The 25,210-nt window shown below is 57.2% G+C and overlaps 1 protein-coding gene across 3 annotated transcripts; it reads right to left on the bottom strand.

Annotated features, from left to right (window-relative positions):
- Positions 1–593: 593 nt before the first annotated feature.
- LOC144488075 (SH3 domain-binding protein 5-like) lies at positions 594–20,417 on the bottom strand. 3 transcript variants are annotated; one of them, XM_078206101.1, is made up of 5 exons: positions 20,281–20,417; positions 16,929–17,053; positions 15,580–15,741; positions 5,041–5,214; positions 594–3,048 (listed from the first exon to the last, which is right to left on the bottom strand). In XM_078206101.1, exons 3-5 carry the CDS (start codon positions 15,688–15,690, stop codon positions 2,611–2,613), a joined length of 723 nt encoding a protein of 240 aa, XP_078062227.1. In that variant the 5' UTR covers positions 15,691–15,741; positions 16,929–17,053; positions 20,281–20,417; the 3' UTR covers positions 594–2,610. The 3 variants fall into 3 exon arrangements, with proteins under 3 accessions (XP_078062227.1, XP_078062226.1, XP_078062228.1); XM_078206100.1 differs by having other exon boundaries at positions 16,929–17,057; positions 20,281–20,408; XM_078206102.1 differs by having other exon boundaries at positions 15,580–15,735; positions 16,929–17,057; positions 20,281–20,408.
- Positions 20,418–25,210: the final 4,793 nt, after the last annotated feature.

Below are 25,210 nucleotides of genomic sequence, written 5' to 3'. Positions count from 1 at the left end.
GGCTAAATTTGGGGAAGTAGGGACGAAATAGGTTATGGTCCAAAAGACGTGCTGGTTAGGTGCATTGGCCGTGCTGAAGTCTTCCTCAGTGTACCGACTAGGGGATTTTCGCAGTAACTTCATTGCAGTGTTAATGTAAGATTACTTGTGACAATAATAAATAAACTCCTCGCAGAGTGGTGAATTGTGGAACTCGCTGCCCCAGAGCGCGGTGGAGTCTGAATGACTGAATGGTTTCCAGAAGCAGATATATTTCTAATTTTTAAAAAGGGATAAAGGGATATTGGGGAACAGGTGGGAAGGTGGATTTGAGACCAGAGAGAGACAGAGAGATCAACCATAATCTGACTGAGTGTCGGAGCAGGCTCGTAGAGCTCAATTTGCCAACCTCTGCTCCTAATTCCTATGTCACTAAACTTAAATAAATAAGCTTTTTTCCCCATTCTGACCCAACAAGGATTTTGGTTTCGGAGGAAGAAGCAAGAGGCAGCGAGAGCGAGGTGGGGGGAGAATTGAAAGGAGATTTTGTTTCTTTTATTGAAGAGTTTGCTTGTCCGTGACTGAAAAACATCACTGAAGATAAATGAATCGATACCAAAGGCAAACAAACCCTCCCAATTTTATTCTGAAGTCTGCATTATCACACGCATACACACACACACACACCCACACACACAATGTTGTGTACAGATATAAAAACAAGTTTGTTATAAATATGACTGAGATACGCAGGCACTGACGCAGTCATTTGACCTGCCTCACAGAGGGTCAGGTCCATCGTACGGGCAGTGCCAGGCGGCTGTGGGAGTCATGGTCCCTGCCATTGAAAGCAGGCAGTGGGAGAAAGCAGGCAGGACTGAAACTTTCAAACTCTAAAGATAAAAACTCTTCTCTGTTAGAGGTTTGTTCCCTTGAGAGGACCAACTCCCTGACTGGGGTAGGGTGGGCGGGGGTGGGGGTGGTGAGGAGAGGCATGGGTTGGGATGCAGGTTTTGGGATGCCAGGCCTTGGGACTCCCTCCTCGCCAATGTGGCCACTCTTGCCTTGCAACTGAGTGAATGATGGCTGGAGGCGAACGGGGGGGGGGGCGGGTGATCACAACACACAGCAGAGCCCAATCCCACGTCTGCCCAGCCTGGCGCACCGTGAGAAGGGTCGCCAGTCGGAGATGTGAATGCTGGCTGATTCATCCGGGCGAAGATACGGAGCTGGGGAAAGCCTGGCTGATTTATCCCCGTCTCCTGAATCCAGGTGCTCTGCAGCACTTCACCCCAAATCCTGCAGCACTGGTCTAGCTGAGAACAGCAAATCATTCAGGCCAGGGAGCTGTGTTTACGGCACTATTTGTGGGAGCATTCCAGTTATCCCAGTCATCAGAGATATAGTGTCTGACCCACTGTCCCACCCAGTCCCAGAGGGGGAAAGGACAGTGTCTGACCCACTGTCCCACCCAGTCCCAGAGGGGGAAAGGACAGTGTCTGACCCACTGTCCCACCCAATCCCTCTCCAGCTGTTGCAACACAAATAGCGACTGCCAACCCAGGTATCCAGTCTGAAGACTTTGAGTGTAAGATGATGCGGGAGCCTCACAGGTATCTGCAGAGGTAGGAACTAGTTAAACGGAACACTATACGGAGTCCAGGTTCATTCAGCAAGGTAACGATTACACCGTGACTGTGGATGGTTCTGGTTAATACAGGCAGATAAGGATTACTCATAAACTTTACAGAGTACATTCTTAATCAGCAGGGCAAGGATGATTCACTGTGTAATTATATGGAGTTCGCGTTTTCTCAGCCTGGCGAGGATTACTCACGAACTGTACAAAGTTCATGTTTATTCAGCAGGGTAAGGATTACTCAATATGAACTGTACAGAGTCCCTGTTTATTCAGCAGGGTAATGATTTACTATAACTGTACAGAGTCCATATTTATTCAGCAGGATAAAGATTACTCACTATAACAGCATTGAATCCTTGTTTATTCAGCAGGGTAAGGATGATTTACTATAACTGTACCAGATCCCCATTTATTCAGCAGGGTAAGGATTACTCACTGTGTATAGGATCCCTGTTTATTCAGCAGGGTAAGGATTACTCACTGTGTATAGGTTTCCCATTTATTCAGCAGGATAAGGATTACTTACTATAAGTGTACCGGATCCCTGTTTATTCAGCAGGATAATGATTACTCATATAGGATTCCTGTTAATTCAGCAGGGTAAGGATTACTCACTGTGTAACTGCACAGAACCCCTGCTTACTCAAACTGGGACAGGAGGGCGGGAAATGCACTCAATGGATTCTCCATTTCTACAACCCCGAGCTCTGCATTGATTTGTACACCAGCACCACCCCTCCCCCCCCGCACCCCTCACCATTGGTACGATCCCTTAACACTGGAATCCATCTTTGGCAAGCAGTATTCTGGTTTTGGGCCATAGCTCTGGTACAAGGCCAAGCAGCTCTGGGGGGGAACAACTTGAAGGGGTTTGGGCGGTGGTGTTTCTCTCTCTGTCCGAGCTGTTATGTACAAGTGTACTTATTGATGGGTGGGTGCAGTAGTAGTCACCCAGGCTCCCTCCCCCCTTTGGTTAACCACTCACAGCCCTACAAGCTGACACTGCGATGATGCTTGAAGAAGAAGGAGGAGGGCCTCCTTATCCTGTCCGCGTCCCGGCTCAGGTCGTCGCTGTCCAGGCTCAGGGCGTCCGACAGCTCCTCCAGGTGCTCGACCGAGTCGAACTTCTGCAGGTCCGAGGCGATGGTCTGGAAGCTGAGCACTGACATGGTGTCGGAGGGCGGGCCCTCTGCCCCCAGCGGGGTGAGGGCCGAAGCCTTGTCCACCGCGGCCAAGCCCCGCTCCTCCTCCAGGTAGGCCGGGTGGGCCTCCGCCCCCACCGGAGAGGCCCGGCGGCAGCCCAGGCGCTGCAGCCGGCGGGCGTGGATCTGCTCGCTGATCTGCTCCAGGTTCCTCAGAGCGACCGAGTACTTGGTCTTGGACTGCGACACCTGTTTCTCCAGAGCCGTCACCTTGGCCTTGTGTTCCTGTGGGCAGGATGGGAAAAGGGTGGCGACATTAGATCACACCAACGTCTAAAAGGGTAACAGAAAGGCAGAGCACTGTTTAAATGGTGATAGATTGGGCAATGCCAACGTACAAAGTGACCTGGGTGTCCTTGTACACCAGTCACTGAAAGCCAGCATGAGGTGCAGCAGGCAGCGAGCAAGGCAAACGGATTACCATGCCAAACTGTCCCTAAATCTCCTTGTCTGAATCTTCAACTTGCATCTTTATTTTCTTTGGCCTTCATTGCAAGAGGATTTGAGTAGAGGAAGAAGGATATCGTACTGCAGCTGTACAGGGCCTTGGTGAGACCACACCTGGAGCATTGTATGTAGTTTTGGTCTCCTTATCTAAGAAAGAGGGGGTGCAGAGGAGATTCACTAGGTTGATTCTGGAGTTGAGAGAGTTGGCTTATGAGGAGAGACTGAGTAGACTGGGACTATACTCATTGGAATTCAGAAGGATGAGGGGAGATCTTATAGAAACAGATAAGATTATAAAGGGAATAGATAATGTAGAAGTAGGGAAGTTGTTTCCAGTGGTGGGTGAAACTAGAACTAGGGGGAATAGCCTCAAAATAAGAGGGAGCAGATTTAGGACTGAGTTGAGGAGGAACTTCTTCACACAAAGAGTTGTGAATCTGTGGAATTCCCTGCCCAGTGAAGCAGTTGAGGCTACCTCATTGAATGTTTTTAAGGCAAGGATAGATAGATTTTTGAACAGTAAAGGGTTATGGTGAGTGGGCGGGTAAGTGGAACTGAGCCCACGAAAAGATCAGCCATGAACTTATTGAATGGCGGAGCAGGCTCGAGGGGCCAGATGGCGTACTCCTGCTCCTAGTTCTCATGAATACAGTAAAGGCTCACCAGACTGATTCCTGGGGTGTCAGGATTGTCATAAAGGAGAGATTGGGTCAACTGGGCCTGTATTCACTGGAGTTTAAAAAATGAGGGGATCTCACTAAAACATAAAATTCTGATAGGGCTGGACAGACTGGATGCAGAGATGTTGTTTCCTGTGGAATTCTCTACCACAGAAAGCCATGGAGGTTAAGTCATTGAATATACTTAAAAAGGAAATAGATAGATTGCTAGACTAGTGTTAATGGGTAAAGGGAGAGAGCGAGAGTATAGCATCAAGATAGAGGATTGGCCATGATCATATAGAGTGGCCCATTCGTGCACCTATTGTCCATGTTTCCATCTTTCCAACACCCCCTCACCCAGTCAGTGTACAATCCAACACCCAGTCAGTGTACAATCCAACACCCAGTCAGTGTACAATCCAACACCCAGTCAGTGTACAATCCAACACCCAGTCAGTGTACAATCCAACACCCAGTCAGTGTACAATCCAACACCCAGTCAGTGTACAATCCAACACCCAGTCAGTGTACAATCCAACACCCAGTCAGTGTACAATCCAACACCCAGTCAGTGTACAATCCAACACCCAGTCAGTGTACAATCCAACACCCAGTCAGTGTACAATCCAACACCCAGTCAGTGTACAATCCAACACCCAGTCAGTGTACAATCCAACACCCAGTCTGTGTACAATCCAACACCCAGTCTGTGTACAATCCAACACCCAGTCAGTGTACAATCCAACACCCAGTCTGTGTACAATCCAACACCCAGTCTGTGTACAATCCAACACCCAGTCTGTGTACAATCCAACACCCAGTCAGTGTACAATCCAACACCCAGTCTGTGTACAATCCAACACCCAGTCTGTGTACAATCCAACACCCAGTCTGTGTACAATCCAACACCCAGTCTGTGTACAATCCAACACCCAGTCAGTGTACAATCCAACACCCAGTCAGTGTACAATCCAACACCCAGTCAGTGTACAATCCAACACCCAGTCAGTGTACAATCCAACACCCAGTCAGTGTACAATCCAACACCCCTGCACCCAGTCTGACTCGGTGTATGATCTCTGTATAATGGACAAATACCACACGGTACCTCCAGAATCTGGTTGAACTGAGCTTTGAGTTCGAAGTAGGGTTTGGATTTGATGATGACCCTCTTGAGGGACTTCTGCAGCTCCTGCACGCGGCCCTCAGCTTCCTGACACATCTGTGTGACTCGTTGATGTTCCCGCTCACTGCGTAGACGCTCCTCCTCCGCCTCGTTTACCTGGGGACGCACAGCAAAACAACAGCGGTCAGCAAAGAAACAACCGCTTAGGAAATCCCTCAGCCACAGCACTGCACCCCCAGCGCACTCTGCCCATCACACACAGCGAGACCCCCAGCGCACTCCCCGCCTCACACACAGCGAGACCCCCAGCGCACTCTCCCCATCACACACAGCGAGACCCCCAGCGCACTCTCCGCCTCACACACAGCGAGACCCCCAGCGCCACTCTCCCCCTCACACAGCGAGACCCCCAGCGCACTCTCCCCGTCGCACACAGCGAGACCCCCAGCGCACTCTCCCCATCACACACAGCGAGACCCCCAGCGCACTCTCCCCATCACACACAGCGAGACCCCCAGCGCACTCTCCCCATCACACACAGCGAGACCCCCAGCGCACTCTCCCCATCACACACAGCGAGACCCCCAGCGCACTCTCCGCCTCACACAGCGAGACCCCCAGCGCACTCTCCCCATCACACACAGCGAGACCCCCAGCGCACTCTCCCCATCGCACACAGCGAGACCCCCAGCGCACTCTCCCCATCACACACAGCGAGACCCCCAGCGCACTCTCCCTATCACACACAGCGAGACCCCCAGCGCCACTCTCCCCATCACACACAGCGAGACCCCCAGCGCACTCTCCCCATCACACACAGCGAGACCACCAGCGCACTCTCCACGTCACACACAGCGAGACCCCCAGCGCACTCTCCGCCTCACACACAGCGAGACCCCCAGCGCTCGCTCCCCATCACACACAGCGAGACCCCCAGCGCACTCTCCCCATCACACACAGCGAGACCCCCAGCGCACTCTCCCCATCACACACAGCGAGACCCCCAGCGCACTCTCCCCCTCACACAGTGAGACCCCCAGCGCACTCTCCCCCTCACACAGTGAGACCCCCAGCGCACTCTTCCCCCTCACACAGTGAGACCCCCAGCGCACACTCCCCATCACACACAGCGAGACCCCAGCGCACTCTCCCCATCACACACAGCGAGACCCCCAGCGCACTCTCCCCCTCACACAGTGAGACCCCCAGCGCACTCTCCCCATCACACACAGCGAGACCCCCAGCGCACTCCCCGCCTCACACACAGCGAGACCCCCAGCGCACACTCCCCCTCACACAGCGAGACCCCCAGCGCACTCTCCACCTCACACACAGCGAGACCCCCAGCGCACTCTCCGCCTCACACACAGCGAGACCCCTAGCGCACTCTCCACCTCACACACAGCGAGACCCCCAGCGCACTCTCCCCCTCACACACAGCGAGACCCCCAGCGCACTCTCCCCCTCACACAGCGAGACCCCCAGCGCACTCTCCGCCTCACACACAGCGAGACCCCCAGCGCACTCTCCCCCTCACACAGCGAGACCCCCAGCGCACTCTCCACCTCACACACAGCGAGACCCCCAGCGCACTCTCCGCCTCACACACAGCGAGACCCCCAGCGCACTCTCCGCCTCACACACAGCGAGACCCCCAGCGCACTCTCCGCCTCACACACAGCGAGACCCCCAGCGCACTCTCCCCATCACACACAGCGAGACCCCCAGCGCACTCTCCCCGTCACACAGCGAGACCCCCAGCGCACTCTCCCCATCACACACGGCGAGACCCCCAGCGCACTCTCCGCCTCACACACAACGAGACCCCCAGCGCACTCTCCCCATCACACACAGCGAGACCCCCAGCGCACTCTCCACCTCACACAGCGAGACCCCCAGCGCACTCTCCGCCTCACACACAGCGAGACCCCCAGCGCACTCTCCCCGTCACACAGCGAGACCCCCAGCGCACTCTCCCCATCACACACAGCGAGACCCCCAGCGCACTCTCCCCATCACACACAGCGAGACCCCAGCGCACTCTCCCCATCACACAGCGAGACCCCCAGCGCACTCTCCCCATCACACACAGCGAGACCCCCAGCGCACTCTCCCCATCACACACAGCGAGACCCCCAGCGCACTCTCCGCCTCACACACAGCGAGACCCCCAGCGCACTCTCCCCATCACACACAGCGAGACCCCCAGCGCACTCTCCCCATCACACACAGCGAGACCCCCAGCGCACTCTCCCCATCACACACAGCGAGACCCCCAGCGCACTCTCCGCCTCACACAGCGAGACCCCCAGCGCACTCTCCCCATCACACACAGCGAGACCCCCAGCGCACTCTCCCCATCGCACACAGCGAGACCCCCAGCGCACTCTCCCCATCACACACAGCGAGACCCCCAGCGCACTCTCCCTATCACACACAGCGAGACCCCCAGCGCACTCTCCCCATCACACACAGCGAGACCACCAGCGCACTCTCCACGTCACACACAGCGAGACCCCCAGCGCACTCTCCCCATCACACACAGCGAGACCCCAGCGCACTCTCCGCCTCACACACAGCGAGACCCCAGCGCACTCTCCGCCTCACACACAGCGAGACCCCCAGCGCACTCTCCCCATCACACACAGCGAGACCCCCAGCGCACTCTCCCCATCACACACAGCGAGACCCCCAGCGCACTCTCCCCCTCACACAGTGAGACCCCCAGCGCACTCTCCCCCTCACACAGTGAGACCCCCAGCGCACACTCCCCATCACACACAGCGAGACCCCAGCGCACTCTCCCCATCACACACAGCGAGACCCCCAGCGCACTCTCCCCCTCACACAGTGAGACCCCCAGCGCACTCTCCCCATCACACACAGCGAGACCCCCAGCGCACTCCCCGCCTCACACACAGCGAGACCCCCAGCGCACTCTCCCCCTCACACAGCGAGACCCCCAGCGCACTCTCCCCCTCACACAGCGAGACCCCCAGCGCACTCTCCACCTCACACACAGCGAGACCCCCAGCGCACTCTCCGCCTCACACACAGCGAGACCCCTAGCGCACTCTCCACCTCACACACAGCGAGACCCCCAGCGCACTCTCCCCCTCACACACAGCGAGACCCCCAGCGCACTCTCCCCCTCACACAGCGAGACCCCCAGCGCACTCTCCCCCTCACACAGCGAGACCCCCAGCGCACTCTCCGCCTCACACACAGCGAGACCCCCAGCGCACTCTCCCCCTCACACAGCGAGACCCCCAGCGCACTCTCCACCTCACACACAGCGAGACCCCCAGCGCACTCTCCGCCTCACACACAGCGAGACCCCCAGCGCACTCTCCGCCTCACACACAGCGAGACCCCCAGCGCACTCTCCGCCTCACACACAGCGAGACCCCCAGCGCACTCTCCCCATCACACACAGCGAGACCCCCAGCGCACTCTCCCCGTCACACAGCGAGACCCCCAGCGCACTCTCCCCATCACACACGGCGAGACCCCCAGCGCACTCTCCGCCTCACACACAACGAGACCCCCAGCGCACTCTCCCCATCACACACAGCGAGACCCCCAGCGCACTCTCCACCTCACACAGCGAGACCCCCAGCGCACTCTCCGCCTCACACACAGCGAGACCCCCAGCGCACTCTCCCCGTCACACAGCGAGACCCCCAGCGCACTCTCCCCATCACACACAGCGAGACCCCCAGCGCACTCTCCCCATCACACACAGCGAGACCCCAGCGCACTCTCCCCATCACACAGCGAGACCCCCAGCGCACTCTCCCCATCACACACAGCGAGACCCCCAGCGCACTCTCCCCATCACACACAGCGAGACCCCCAGCGCACTCTCCGCCTCACACACAGCGAGACCCCCAGCGCACTCTCCCCATCACACACAGCGAGACCCCCAGCGCACTCTCCCCATCACACACAGCGAGACCCCCAGCGCACTCTCCCCATCACACACAGCGAGACCCCCAGCGCACTCTCCGCCTCACACAGCGAGACCCCCAGCGCACTCTCCCCATCACACACAGCGAGACCCCCAGCGCACTCTCCCCATCGCACACAGCGAGACCCCCAGCGCACTCTCCCCATCACACACAGCGAGACCCCCAGCGCACTCTCCCTATCACACACAGCGAGACCCCCAGCGCACTCTCCCCATCACACACAGCGAGACCACCAGCGCACTCTCCACGTCACACACAGCGAGACCCCCAGCGCAGTCTCCCCATCACACACAGCGAGACCCCAGCGCACTCTCCGCCTCACACACAGCGAGACCCCAGCGCACTCTCCGCCTCACACACAGCGAGACCCCCAGCGCACTCTCCCCATCACACACAGCGAGACCCCCAGCGCACTCTCCCCATCACACACAGCGAGACCCCCAGCGCACTCTCCCCATCACACACAGCGAGACCCCCAGCGCACTCTCCCCCTCACACAGTGAGACCCCCAGCGCACTCTCCCCCTCACACAGTGAGACCCCCAGCGCACACTCCCCATCACACACAGCGAGACCCCAGCGCACTCTCCCCATCACACACAGCGAGACCCCCAGCGCACTCTCCCCCTCACACAGTGAGAGCCCCAGCGCACTCTCCCCATCACACACAGCGAGACCCCCAGCGCACTCCCCGCCTCACACACAGCGAGACCCCCAGCGCACTCTCCCCCTCACACAGCGAGACCCCCAGCGCACTCTCCCCCTCACACAGCGAGACCCCCAGCGCACTCTCCACCTCACACACAGCGAGACCCCCAGCGCACTCTCCGCCTCACACACAGCGAGACCCCTAGCGCACTCTCCACCTCACACACAGCGAGACCCCCAGCGCACTCTCCCCCTCACACACAGCGAGACCCCCAGCGCACTCTCCCCCTCACACAGCGAGACCCCCAGCGCACTCTCCGCCTCACACACAGCGAGACCCCCAGCGCACTCTCCCCCTCACACAGCGAGACCCCCAGCGCACTCTCCACCTCACACACAGCGAGACCCCCAGCGCACTCTCCGCCTCACACACAGCGAGACCCCCAGCGCACTCTCCGCCTCACACACAGCGAGACCCCCAGCGCACTCTCCGCCTCACACACAGCGAGACCCCCAGCGCACTCTCCCCATCACACACAGCGAGACCCCCAGCGCACTCTCCCCGTCACACAGCGAGACCCCCAGCGCACTCTCCCCATCACACACGGCGAGACCCCCAGCGCACTCTCCGCCTCACACACAACGAGACCCCCAGCGCACTCTCCCCATCACACACAGCGAGACCCCCAGCGCACTCTCCACCTCACACAGCGAGACCCCCAGCACACTCTCCCCATCACACACAGCGAGACCCCCAGCGCACTCTCCCCATCACACACAGCGAGACCCCCAGCGCACTCTCCGCCTCACACACAGCGAGACCCCCAGCGCACTCTCCACCTCACACACAGCGAGACCCCCAGCGCTCGCTCCCCATCAGACACAGCGAGACCCCCAGCACACTCTCCCCATCACACACAGCGAGACCCCCAGCACACTCTGCCCGTCACACAGCGAGACCCCAGCGCACTCTCCCCATCACACACAGCGAGACCCCCAGCGCACTCTCCACATCACACACAGCGAGACCCCCAGCGCACTCTCCCCATCACACACAGCGAGACCCCCAGCGCATTCTCCACGACACACACAGCGAGACCCCCAGCGCACTCTCCACGTCACACACAGCGAGACCCCCAGCGCACTCTCCCCATCACACACAGCGGGACCCCCAGCGCACTCTCCCCGTCACACAGCGAGACCCCCAGCGCACTCTCCCCATCACACACAGCGAGACCCCCAGCGCACTCTCCCCCTCACACACAGCGAGACCCCCAGCGCACTCTGCCCGTCACACAGCGAGACCCCAGCGCACTCTCCCCATCACACACAGCGAGACCCCCAGCGCACTCTCCCCATCACACACAGCGAGACCCCCAGCGCACTCTCCCCATCACACACAGCGAGACCCCCAGCGCATTCTCCACGACACACACAGCGAGACCCCCAGCGCACTCTCCACGTCACACACAGCGAGACCCCCAGCGCTCGCTCCCCCTCACACACAGCGAGACCCCCAGCACACTCTCCCCGTCACACACAGCGAGACCCCCAGCGCACTCTCCCCATCACACACAGCGAGACCCCCAGCGCACTCTCCCCATCACACACAGCGAGACCCCCAGCGCACTCTCCCCATCACACACAGCGAGACCCCCAGCGCACTCTCCCCATCACACACAGCGAGACCCCCAGCACTCGCTCCCCATCACACACAGCGAGACCCCCAGCGCACTCTCCCCATCACACACAGCGAGACCCCCAGCGCACGCTCCGCCTCACACAGCGAGACCCCCAGCACACTCTCCCCATCACACAGCGAGACCCCCAGCGCACTCTCCCCATCACACACAGCGAGACCCCCAGCGCACTCTCCCCATCACACACAGCGAGACCCCCAGCGCTCGCTCCCCCTCACACACAGCGAGACCCCCAGCGCACTCTCCCCATCACACACAGCGAGACCCCCAGCGCACTCTCCACCTCACACACAGCGAGACCCCCAGCGCACTCTCCGCCTCACACAGCGAGACCCCCAGCACACTCTCCCCATCACACAGCGAGACCCCCAGCACACTCTCCCCATCACACACAGCGAGACCCCCAGCACACTCTCCCCATCACACACAGCGAGACCCCCAGCGCACTCTCCCCATCTCACACAGCGAGACCCCCAGCGCACTCTCCCCATCACACACAGCGAGACCCCCAGCGCACTCTCCCCATCACACACAGCGAGACCCCCAGCGCACTCTCCCCATCACACACAGCGAGACCCCCAGCACACTCTCCGCCTCACACACAGCGAGACCCCCAGCGCACTCTCCCCATCACACACAGCGAGACCCCCAGCGCACTCTCCCCGTCACACACAGCGAGACCCCCAGCGCACTCTCCCCATCACACACAGCGAGACCCCCAGCACACTCTCCCCATCACACACAGCGAGACCCCCAGCGCACTCTCCCCATCACACACAGCGAGACCCCCAGCGCACTCTCCCCATCACACACAGCGAGAACCCCAGCGCACTCTCCCCATCACACACAGCGAGACCCCCAGCGCACTCTCCCCATCACACACAGCGAGACCCCCAGCGCACTCTCCACGTCACACACAGCGAGACCCCCAGCGCACTCTCCCCATCACACACAGAGGGACCCCCAGCGCACTCTCCCCGTCACACAGCGAGACCCCCAGCGCACTCTCCCCGTCACACAGCGAGACCCCCAGCGCATTCTCCGCCTCACACAGCGAGACCCCCAGCGCACTCTCCCCGTCACACACAGCGAGACCCCCAGCGCACTCTCCCCGTCACACAGCGAGACCCCCAGCGCACTCTCCCCGTCACACAGCGAGACCCCCAGCGCACTCTCCCCATTACACACAGCGAGACCCCCAGCGCACTCTCCCCATCACACACAGCGAGACCCCCAGCGCACTCTCCCCATCACACACAGCGAGACCCCCAGCGCTCGCTCCCCCTCACACACAGCGAGACCCCCAGCACACTCTCCCCGTCACACACAGCGAGACCCCCAGCGCACTCTACCCATCACACACAGCGAGACCCCCAGCGCACTCTCCCCATCACACACAGCGAGACCCCCAGCGCACTCTCCCCATCACACACAGCGAGACCCCCAGCGCACTCTCCCCATCACACACAGCGAGACCCCCAGCACTCGCTCCCCATCACACACAGCGAGACCCCCAGCGCACTCTCCCCATCACACACAGCGAGACCCCCAGCGCACTCTCCGCCTCACACAGCGAGACCCCCAGCGCACTCTCCCCATCACACAGCGAGACCCCCAGCACACTCTCCCCATCACACAGCGAGACCCCCAGCACACTCTCCCCATCACACACAGCGAGACCCCCAGCGCACTCTCCACCTCACACACAGCGAGACCCCCAGCGCACTCTCCGCCTCACACAGCGAGACCCCCAGCACACTCTCCCCATCACACAGCGAGACCCCCAGCACACTCTCCCCATCACACACAGCGAGACCCCCAGCGCACTCTCCACCTCACACACAGCGAGACCCCCAGCGCACTCTCCGCCTCACACAGCGAGACCCCCAGCACACTCTCCCCATCACACAGCGAGACCCCCAGCACACTCTCCCCATCACACACAGCGAGACCCCCAGCGCACTCTCCACCTCACACACAGCGAGACCCCCAGCGCACTCTCCGCCTCACACAGCGAGACCCCCAGCACACTCTCCCCATCACACACAGTGAGACCCCCAGCACACTCTCCCCATCACACACAGTGAGACCCCCAGCACACTCTCCCCATCACACACAGCGAGACCCCCAGCGCACTCTCCCCATCACACACAGTGAGACCCCCAGCGCACTCTCCCCATCACACACAGCGAGACCCCCAGCGCACTCTCCGCCTCACACACAGCGAGACCCCCAGCGCACTCTCCCCATCACACACAGCGAGACCCCCAGCGCACTCTCCCCATCACACACAGCGAGACCCCCAGCACACTCTCCCCATCACACACAGTGAGACCCCCAGCGCACTCTCCCCATCACACACAGCGAGACCCCCAGCGCACTCTCCGCCTCACACACAGCGAGACCCCCAGCGCACTCTCCCCATCACACACAGCGAGACCCCCAGCGCACTCTCCCCATCACACACAGCGAGACCCCCAGCGCACTCTCCCCATCACACACAGCGAGACCCCCAGCGCACTCTCCCCATCACACACAGCGAGACCCCCAGCGCACTCTCCCCATCACACACAGCGAGACCCCCAGCGCACTCTCCCCATCACACACAGCGAGACCCCCAGCACTCGCTCCCCATCACACACAGCGAGACCCCCAGCGCACTCTCCGCCTCACACACAGCGAGACCCCCAGCGCACTCTCCCCATCACACAGCGAGACCCCCAGCGCACTCTCCACATCACACACAGCGAGACCCCCAGCGCACTCTCCCCATCACACACAGCCAGACCCCCAGCACACTCTCCCCATCACACACAGCGAGACCCCCAGCGCACTCTCCGCCTCACACACAGCGAGACCCCCAGCGCACTCTCCCCATCACACAGCGAGACCCCCAGCGCACTCTCCACATCACACACAGCGAGACCCCCAGCGCACTCTCCCCATCACACACAGCGAGACCCCCAGCGCACTCTCCCCATCACACAGCGAGACCCCCAGCACACTCTCCCCATCACACAGCGAGACCCCCAGCGCACTCTCCCCATCACACACAGCGAGACCCCCAGCGCACTCTCCGCCTCACACAGCGAGACCCCCAGCACACTCTCCGCCTCACACACAGCGAGACCCCCAGCGCACTCTCCCCATCACACAGCGAGACCCCCAGCGCACTCTCCCCATCACACACAGCGAGACCCCCAGCGCACTCTCCCCATCACACACAGCGAGACCCCCAGCGCACTCTCCACCTCACACACAGCGAGACCCCCAGCGCACTCTCCCCATCACACAGCGAGACCCCCAGCGCACTCTCCCCGTCACACAGCGAGACCCCCAGCGCACTCTCCCCGTCACACAGCGAGATCCCCAGCGCACTCTCCCCGTCACACAGCGAGACCCCCAGCGCACACTCCCCCTCACACACAGCGAGACCCCCAGCGCACTCTCCCCGTCACACAGCGAGACCCCCAGCGCACTCTCCCCGTCACACAGCGAGACCCCCAGCGCACACTCCCCCTCACACACAGTGAGACCCCAGCGCACTCTCCCCATCACACACAGCGAGACCCCCAGCGCACTCTCCCCGTCACACAGCGAGACCCCCAGCGCACTCTCCCTGTCACACAGCGAGACCCCCAGCGCACACTCCCCCTCACACAGCGAGACCCCCAGCGCACTCTCCCCATCACACACAGCGAGACCCCCAGTGCTCGCTCCCCCTCACACACAGCGAGACCCCCAGCGCACTCTCCCCATCACACACAGCGAGACCCCCAGCGCACTCTCCCCATCACACACAGCGAGACCCCCAGGGCACTCTCCACCTCACACACAGCGAGACCCCCAGCGCACTCTCCGCCTCACACACAGCGAGACCCCCAGCGCTCGCTCCCCCTCACACACAGCGAGACCCCCAGCGCACTCTCCCCATCACACACAGCGAGACCCCCAGCGCACTCCCCGCCTCACACACAGCGAGACCCCCAGCGCACTCTCCCCATCACACACAGCGAGACCCCCAGCGCACTCTCCGCCTCACACAGCGAGACCCCCAGCGCACTCTCCCCATCACACACAGCGAGACCCCCAGCGCACTCTCCCCATCACACACAGTGAGACCCCCAGCGCACGCTCCCCCTCACACACAGCGAGACCCCCAGCGCTCGCTCCATCACACAGCGAGACCCCCAGCGCGGTTACCTTCGAAGTGGCGTGGTTCAGCATCTCCTGCCAGGTGGGGTCCAGGCGGTTCCGGTCTGCCATTAGCCCCTGCTCAGCCACGTAGACCATCTCACGGGCAGCATTGTGCATACTGACCGCTCTCTCGTAACGCAGGGCGGCCTTCTGAGTTTCCTGCTGCGCCTTCGACACAAGGGAAGAGACGGTGAGACCTTGCACCATTCGCAGCTCAAACCCTACTCTCTGTGGAGGCTGGCACAGCAGTTGGAGGCATCGCCGTGTGTTTGGGCAAACAGGGTACGAACCGCGGCGCCCCCCCCCCAAACAACGTGTGGGTTCTTGCTTCACTGCTCAGAGCACTCCCCGCCCCCAATAGCCCCCAGCGCCCCACCCTGCCTTTCCCCGCAGCCCCATACAGCTACAAAACAGGAGTGTGATCATGGCTGATTATCCAACTCAGTAATAGATATTTAAACACCCGTGCGCTCACAGACACATACCCACACAGACAGGTGGACACGGCCTCCCTCCCGAAGGTGGTGACTCTCCCCATATTATTGGCCCGTTGATGGTGGGCGACCCTCTGACATTTGGCGAACGGTTGTCAGCATTCATGGGCGGGACAGGGGCTCACGTCACCGCGTACAAACATCCGAGTGATCACAAATAGAGGCAAGAACGACCTGGGCCCTCTTAATGGTGATAGGCAGGGTGATGTGAATGAAGGAAAACTGTTGCTGCAGCATTAACAGGCAGAGAAACACCCATTCCCCCATAGCAACAGGCAGAGCAACACCCACCCACCCCCCCCATAACAACAGGCAGAGCAGCACCCTCGCCCCCCCCCCATAGCAACAGGCAGAGCAACACCCATTTCCCCATAGCAACAGGCAGAGCAACACCCACCCCACCCATAGCAACAGGCAAAGCAAAACCTACTCCCCATAGCAACAGGCAGAGCAGCATCCGCCACTCCCATAGCAACAGGCAGAGCAAGGCTCACCCACCCTTAACAACAGGCAGAGTAGCACCCATCCCCCATAGCAACAAGCAAAGCAGCACCCATCCCCCATAGCAACAAGCAAAGCAACACCCATCTTCCCCCCCCCCCCCAGCAACAGGCAGAGCAACACCCATTCCCCCATAGCAACAGGCAGAGCAACAATTGCCCCCCCCCCAATAGCAACACCGACCCCCCATAGCAACAGGCAGAGCAACACCCACTTCCCATAGCAACAGGCAGAGAAACACCCCCCCCCCCCCGATAGCAACAGGTGGAGAAACATCCACCCCCCCATAGCAACAGGCAGAGAAACACCCATCCCCCCAGCGCAGGAACTGGCAGAGCAACTGCAGATTTTCAGACTCACCTCCTTTGCCTGCCGTCGAGCCTCATAGTAAGGCCGCGCCTTCTCAATGCAGTTGCCGAGGTCGGAACCCTGGGCATTTAATTTCCTCGCAGACTCCGACAGGATTTTCCGATATGTGTTCCTCGCTTCCTGTGGGAAATGCAGGTCAACGCTTGAAAAATACAAGGTTCTGTTGGCAGAGACACTATAACAACATCCATCATAAATACCGAACAGTGTAAAACCCAAAAGGAATGTAAAAAAAACCATCTACGCTGTCCCCACCAAACATTCCCAGGACAGGTACAGCATGGGGTTAGATACAGAGTAAAACTCCCTCTACACTGTCCCCATCAAACACTCCCAGGACAGGTACAGCACGGGGTTAGATACAGAGTAAAGCTCCCTCTACACTGTCCCCATCAAACACTCCCAGGACAGGTACAGCACGGGGTTAGATACAGAGTAAAGCTCCCTCTACACTGTCCCCATCAAACACTCCCAGGACAGGTACAGCACGGGGTTAGATACAGAGTAAAGCTCCCTCTACACTGTCCCCATCAAACACTCCCAGGACAGGTACAGCACGGGGTTAGATACAGAGTAAAGCTCCCTCTACACTGTCCCCATCAAACACTGCCAGGACAGGTACAGCACGGGGTTAGATACAGAGTAAAGCTCCCTCTACACTGTCCCCATCAAACACTCCCAGGACAGGTACAGCACGGGGTTAGATACAGAGTAAAGCTCCCTCTACACTGTCCCCGTCAAACACTGCCAGGACAGGTACAGCACGGGGTTAGATACAGAGTAAAGCTCCCTCTACACTGTCCCCATCAAACACTCCCAGGACAGGTACAGCACGGGGTTAGATACAGAGTAAAGCTCCCTCTACACTGTCCCCATCAAACATTCCCAGGACAGGGACAGCACGGGGTTAGATACAGAGTAAAGCTCCCTCTACACTGTTCCCATCAACCCCTCCCAGGACAGTTACAGCACGGGGTTAGATACAGAGTAAAGCTCCCTCTACACTGTCCCCATCAAACACTCCCAGGACAGGTACAGCACAGGGTTAGATACAGAGTAAAGCTCCCTCTGCACTGTCCCCATCAAACACTCCCAGGACAGGTACAGCACAGGGTTCGATACAGAGTAAAGCTCCCTCTACACTGTCCCCATCAAACACTCCCAGGACAGGTACAGCACAGGGTTAGATACAGAGTAAAGCTCCCTCTACACTGTCCCCATCAAACACTCCCAGGACAGGTACAGCACGGGGTTAGATACAGAGTAAAGCTCCCTCTACACTGTCCCCATCAAACACTCCCAGGACAGGTACAGCACGGGGTTAGATACAGAGTAAAGCTCCCTCTACACTGTCCCCATCAAACACTCCCAGGACAGGTACAGCACGGGGTTAGATACAGAGTAAAGCTCCCTCTACACTGTCCCCATCAAACATTCCCAGGACAGGTACAGCACGGGGTTAGATACAGAGTAAAGCTCCCTCTACACTGTTCCCATCAAACCCTCCCAGGACAGGTACAGCACGGGGTTAGATACAGAGTAAAGCTCCCTCTACACTGTCCCCATCAAACACTCCCAGGACAGGTACAGCACAGGGTTAGATACAGAGTAAAGCTCCCTCTACACTGTCCCCATCAAACACTCCCAGGACAGGTACAGCACAGGGTTAGATACAACAAAGAACAAAACAGCACAGGAACAGGCCCTTCGGCCCTCCAAGCCCGTGCCGCTCCCTGGTCCAACTAGACCATTCTTTTGTATCCCTCCATTCCCACTCCGTTCATATGGCTATCTAGATAAGTCTTAAACGTTCCCAGTGTGTCTGCCTCCACCACCTTGCCTGGCAGCGCATTCCAGGCCCCCACCACCCTCTGTGTAAAATATGTCCTTCTGATATCTGTGTTAAACCTCCCCCCTCCCTTCACCTTGAACCTATGACCCCTTCGTGAACGTCACCACCGACCTGGGGAAAAGCTTCCCACCGTTCACCCTATCTGTGCCTTTCATAATTTTATACACCTCTATTAAGTCTCCCCTCATCCTCCGTCTTTCCAGGTAGAACAACCCCAGTTTACCCAATCTCTCCTCATAACTAAGCCCCTCCATATCAGGCAACATCCTGGTAAACCTCCTCTGTACTCTCTCCAAAGCCTCCACGTCCTTCTGGTAGTGTGGCGACCAGAACTGGACGCAGTATTCCAAATGCGGCCGAACCAACGTTCTATACATCTGCAACATCAAACCCAACTTTTATACTCTATGCCCCGTCCTATAAAGGCAAGCATGCCATATGCCTTCTTCACCACCTTCTCCACCTGTGATGTTACCTTCAAGGATCTGTGGACTTTCACACCCAGGTCCCTCTGTGTATCTACATCCTTTATGGTTCTGCCATTTATCGTATAGCTCCTCCCTACATTATTTCTACCAAAATGCATCACTTCGCATTTATCAGGATTGAACTCCATCTGCCATTTCTTTGCCCAAATTTCCAGCCTATCTATATCCTTCTGTAGCTTCTGACAATGCTCTTCACTATCTGCAAGTCCTGCCAATTTTGTGTCGTCCGCAAACTTACTGATCACCCCAGTTACACCTTCTTCCAGGTCGTTTATATAAATCACAAACACCAGAGGTCCCAATACAGAGCCCTGCGGAACACCACTAGTCACAGGCCTCCAGCCGGAAAAAGACCCTTCCACTACCACCCTCTGTCTTCTGTGACCAAGCCAGTTCTCCACCCATCTAGCCACCTCCCCCTTTATCCCATGAGATCCAACCTTTTTCACCAGCCTACCATGAGGGACTTTGTCAAACGCTTTACTAAAGTCCATATAGACGACATCCACGGCCCTTCCCTCGTCAACCATTCTGGTCAACCATACAGAGTAAAGCTCTCTCTACACTGTCCCCATCAAACACTCCCAGGACAGGTACAGCACGGGGTTAGATACAGAGTAAAGCTCTCTCTTCACTGTCCCCATCAAACACTCCCAGGACAGGTACAGCACGGGGTTCGATACAGAGTAAAGCTCCCTCGACACTGTCCCCATCAAACACTCCCAGGACAGGTACAGCACGGGGTTAGATACAGAGTAAAGCTCCCTCGACACTGTCCCCATCAAACACTCCCAGGACATACCGAGAGAGGGGCCACACCGAGATAGTACTTAGCAAAGCAGGTGGGATTCTGGTCTTTGTGGATAGAGGCATTGGTCAGGGAGATTATACTGAACCTTTCGACAGCTCTGGTTAGGCCCCAACTCGAACATTGCACCCACTTTTGCTCGTCACACTTTAGGATGGATGTCAAGGGCCTTGAGAGGGTGCAGAAGAGACTTACCAGGATGCTTCTAGAGGTGGCACAGTGGTTAACACTGCTGCCTCACAGACCTGGTTTGATGCCAGCCTCGGGTCAGTGTCTGTGTGGAGTCTGCATGTTCTCCCCGTGTCTGCGTGGGTTTCCTCCGGGTGCTCCGGTTTCCTCCCACAGTCCAAAGATCTGAAGGTTAGGTGGATTGGTCATGGTAAATTGCCTATTAGTGTCCCAAGATGTGTAGATTAGGGGGATTAGCCATGCTTAGGGTTACGGGGGATATGGTGGGGGTGAAGATGGTGTTTTGTGAAGTCAGCACAGACTCGATGGGCCGGGTGGCCTCCTTCTGCACTGTAGGGATTCTGTGAGGGATCCTAGCTACAAAGTTAGCTTGGAAAAGCTGGCAGCTGTTCTCCTTGGAGCAAAGGTGATTGAAAGGCGGCCTGGTAAAAGCGCACATGATTGTGACAGGCGTGGATAAAGGTAGACAGGGAAAGCTGCTCCCCTTAGCCGATGGTTCAAGGATGAAGGGTTCGAATCCGCGAGGAGCAGACGGAATGTGAGTGAACAGCATCGACCTTGCGAGCTGTCTGCCCGAGGGAGGTGGAAGCGTAAAACCATCAATCGTCCCAGAGAAACACCAGGTTGGCACTTAACCTGCACGGCCACGGGGAGATGGAGCGGGACGGGCAGGGACTGGCTGCATCGCTCTGCAGAGAACCGGCATAGACTCAATGGGCTGAATGGCCTCCATCTGTGCCGCAGAATTATAGACGCAAGAATCTTGCAAACAACACTGGGCACACACACCAGCCCGGTCGGAGCACGGAGTGGTCTCCTGTATGTTAACTGTACATCGATTGTGATTAATACACCTAGGTGGTGGTGGTGGTGGGGGGGCGGGGGGGTGGTGGGGGTGGTGGTGGGGGGGCGGGGGGAAGAGAGGGGGGGGTGGCGCGGGTGGCATTAATTGGGGGCTTGCACTTGAAAGAAACATTTTATGAAACTGTGCTGTCGTTGAGTTGGGAGGTACGCGCTGGTAATGTTTAACTCGGTAAATAAGTACAAGACTGAATAGAAATTGGCTCCAGTGCTACTCCTCACCGGCTGGCTTTCTGGATTAGAATGGTGCGTCCCTTGTACTTTTCTCTATCCTCGTTCACCTCTTTCTCTCCTGTAGCCACAGATACTGGCTGCAGCCCAGTGCCATCAGTCCTGGGTGGCCTATGGTCTTCGCTCACTGCATTCTTCCTATGGGGACTAGAAAGGGTGCCACCAGCAGATATTGAGCTACAGGGGGCATCACCCTGATCCTCAAATTGGCGAGCCCCCCCCTGACAAGGTTCATTGAAAGTGCTCACACAGTACACTGCTCTGACAGGACCGGCACTCACACTGGGTGAACTGACTGCTCCTGCCATGTGGGGCAGGGGTTTGTGTGTGACATACTCACATTTAGCTGGAGCTCCAGTTTGTTGATCTCCTCGCTGGCCTGGTTAAGGTGCTCCAGCTCCTCCTGTAGGATAAAGGATCAATTTCAGTCAGCGGTACACAGCTCAACCCGGCGCCCCACTGCAGTAACCCACATACCCCCTCTTTATCCAAACTCAAAGTGACCCTTCTACCTTTCAAACACATACTTTCCTATTCTACATTGTATCATTTTTAATTTGAACATTGATATATTTGCATGCTGGGAAAGGTTTCAGTTTCATGTTGGTTCTTGGTGCCTGGGAGTCCGGATAGAGTCCTGACTAAAAGATCAGGTAGAATCACAGAATAGAATCACAGAACACCTACAGTGCAGAAGGAGGCCATTCAGCCCATCGAGCCTGCACCGACAACAATCCCACCCAAGCCCTATCCCCGCAACCCCGTTTACCCTGCTAATCCCCCTGACGTGGAGATGCCGGCGTTGGACTGGGGTAAACACAGTAAGAAATTTAACAACACCAGGTTAAAGTCCAACAGGTTTATTTGGTAGCAAAAGCCACACAAGCTTTCGGAGCTCTAAGCCCCTTCTTCAGGTAAATCCCCCTGACACCAAGGGCCAATTTACCACGGCCAATCTACCTAACCCGCACATCTGTGTGCTGTGGGAGGAAACTGGAGCACCTGGAGGAAACCCACGCAGACATGGGGAAAATGTGCAAACTCCGCACAGACAGTGACCCAAGTCGGGAATCGGACCCGGATCCCTGGCGCTGAGAGACTGCAGTGCTAACCACCACGCCGCCGTCTTTTGGGTTTGTTTGTAATATATACATTTCAATAAGGTTTTACAATCCCTGAAGTTAAATAAGTGGGTTGTAAAGGTTTAGTGATTCTCAAAACAAAAAGACAAAACTTTACTGCCACATAATGAACTCTGTTTTTTGTGTCACTGTGTGTCAGGGAGGGGGTAGGAATTCTAAACTCTCTGACAAGAAAGGCTACAAGGCTCCTGGGTACAGTAGCTCCTGGGTACAGTAGCTCCTGGGAACAGTAGCTCCTGGGAACAGTAGCTCCTGGGAACAGTAGCTCCTGGGAACAGTAGCTCCTGGGAACAGTAGCTCCTGGGAACAGTAGCTCCTGGGAACAGTAGCTCCTGGGAACAGTAGCTCCTGGGAACAGTAGCTACTGGGAACAGTAGCTACTGGGAACAGTAGCTACTGGGAACAGTAGCTACTGGGAACAGTAGTTGACTGAACAGTTATAGAACTCAGCGAAGTGCTGAGTCTAGCGGAGGTGCTATCAAAAGAATGAGTTGAAGGAACTCTTTTCTTAGCTGTGCAGTTGACGAGATGGTGAGCTTAGAGTGTGGTTCCTTTTGGGTGTCTCCGAGAGAGATACGAGTTGGGTGAGAAGCATCAAGCGAATGCCAAGAAATTCACCGGAAGAAAACCACGTGCAACTGTACCGGTCACAAGCAAGAAGCCTTGGTGTCAAAATAGTGGTAACTCTTTACCGGTTCGTGCCTCTGTAGAGGTATTGCTGGGGCAAAGAAATAGTGGCAATTTGAATCATCTTGTGTTTGCCCCGAGATCTTCCCAGCCTTTTTGTAATATAGCTGATCTGTCTTGTTTAATGACGATTTTATTCGTAGTGTTACAAGACTCCTGTGAATTTGTTCAGTCACTTTCCTCCACGGATTTTAAAAGCAGAAGTTAGGATCTTTCGAGGCAGATTTAACTCTGGGGTCTGACTTGTCCAGTATTAACTTTAGCCGGGATGGTAACATTATACACACACACCCATCTGTTTAAACATATAGTCCCCTCCATATAAATTTGCACCGTGTTTATGGCAGACACTTCAGCTGCAGAGTCAGCCACTTTTAAGAATGCCTCTATATACAGAGACACACATAGCTTTGGCTCGAATCACACACCCCCACCCCCTCCCCCCCCCACTTTTGCTCTGACACTGTACCCCATTTATACATATTTTTGTTGCTCCTTCATGAATGTAGATTTGTCCATAATCTAACACTCAACAAGTTTATTTATTAGTGTCACAAGTAGGCTTACATTAACACCGCAATGAAGTTACGGCGAAAATCCCCTAGTCGCCACACTCCGGTGCCTGTTCGGGTGCAGAATCATAGAATTCCACAGTGCAGAAGGCAGCCATTTGGCCCATCGAGTCTGCACCAACCATAATCTCACCCAGACCCTATCCCTATTACCCCTTAATCCCATGCAATTACCCTAGCTAATGCCACTGACGCTAAGGGGCAATTTTAACATGGCCAATCAAACTAACCCGCACATTTCTGGACTGTGGGAGGAAACTGGAGCACCCGGAGGAAACCCACGCAGACACGGGGAGAATATGCAGACTCCACACAGATAGTGACCCAAGCCAGGAATCGAACCCGATCCCAGGCGCTGTGAGACAGCAGTGCTAACCACCGTGCCGCCCATAATAAAGGGGGTTCATAGCATCACAAGAGCATTTTGGCGGAGGGGGAAGAGGGGAGGTGAAGGAGGGAACAACGTGCTGGGAATGATTGACTCATTGGCTAAGAACAAATCGCAATGCAGCCAAACTTTTGAGGGGAGCGTAATCAGCAGAGGGCCACGGAGAGAGCCTCCTCTCGCTCTCTTCCGCCCTTCAGTTCTGTAATTCAAATCGACCCAACCGCCCTCACAGTTCATGCGATTTTCGACTCGGATTTGCTTTAGACCCGAGGCGGTCCGCACTGCAGCCGCATCAATCGTCTTTAATAATGCAAGAAAACAGGTTCAAAAACATAAATCCCACACCATTCTGAAGAACATCGCACTGGCCTCTCCACAAAATCGTGTGTTTAGTTCCCCCACCAGACCACCCACCCCCCCTCCCCGCAGGCCCGGCCTTTTCCCAGGAAGCCTGGGGCTCGAGTTGAAAACTTCAGCAGGCCCTCCAGTGCGGTAAGAGCACTTGACAGCTCCTGTGCCCGCGGAGCAGCACAACACCAGCTCCTGTGGTCTCTTAACGTGTCAGCCTGGTTGAGAATCCACCAATGGCCACCGGGCATCCGACAATATATAAACGTCAAAAGAAATGACCCCACATTCACCGCCTGACCACCCACCACCAACCAACCCCGAATCAAGCGGTCTCCTGTCTGGAAGAACTTGGCTGCTGGGAAGGGGGAGGTGGAGCCTTGCAAGAGAATGAGAGCGGGACCCCCTCTCCCCGATGATCTTTCTCAGGGGTGCTGCTTGTAGCTGTTTCCAGTAACCCAAGCCAGGTAAAGCAGCAAAGCCAGAACGTTATTGAAATGGCGACAGAGAGTGTGGAACGCTGCTGCACAGCAGGATCGCGATGTGTTCACACACAAATCACAAAGGCCCAGGGACAGCATTGGGAAGGCAAATGGAATATTGGCCTTGGCTAGTCCAGTGGCAGCTGAGGGGGGCGGGTGGGGCGTGGAGACAGGCGAAATGTTGATGGCAGCTGCCTCATTCCAGCAGACCGAACTCCGTCAAAC

Source organism: Mustelus asterias, unplaced genomic scaffold (assembly GCF_964213995.1).
Source record: "Mustelus asterias unplaced genomic scaffold, sMusAst1.hap1.1 HAP1_SCAFFOLD_1275, whole genome shotgun sequence".
Lineage (NCBI taxonomy): Eukaryota > Metazoa > Chordata > Chondrichthyes > Carcharhiniformes > Triakidae > Mustelus > Mustelus asterias.
The sequence above is the reverse complement of the archived record's forward strand: the minus strand, read 5'-3'. Positions and strand labels throughout refer to the sequence as shown.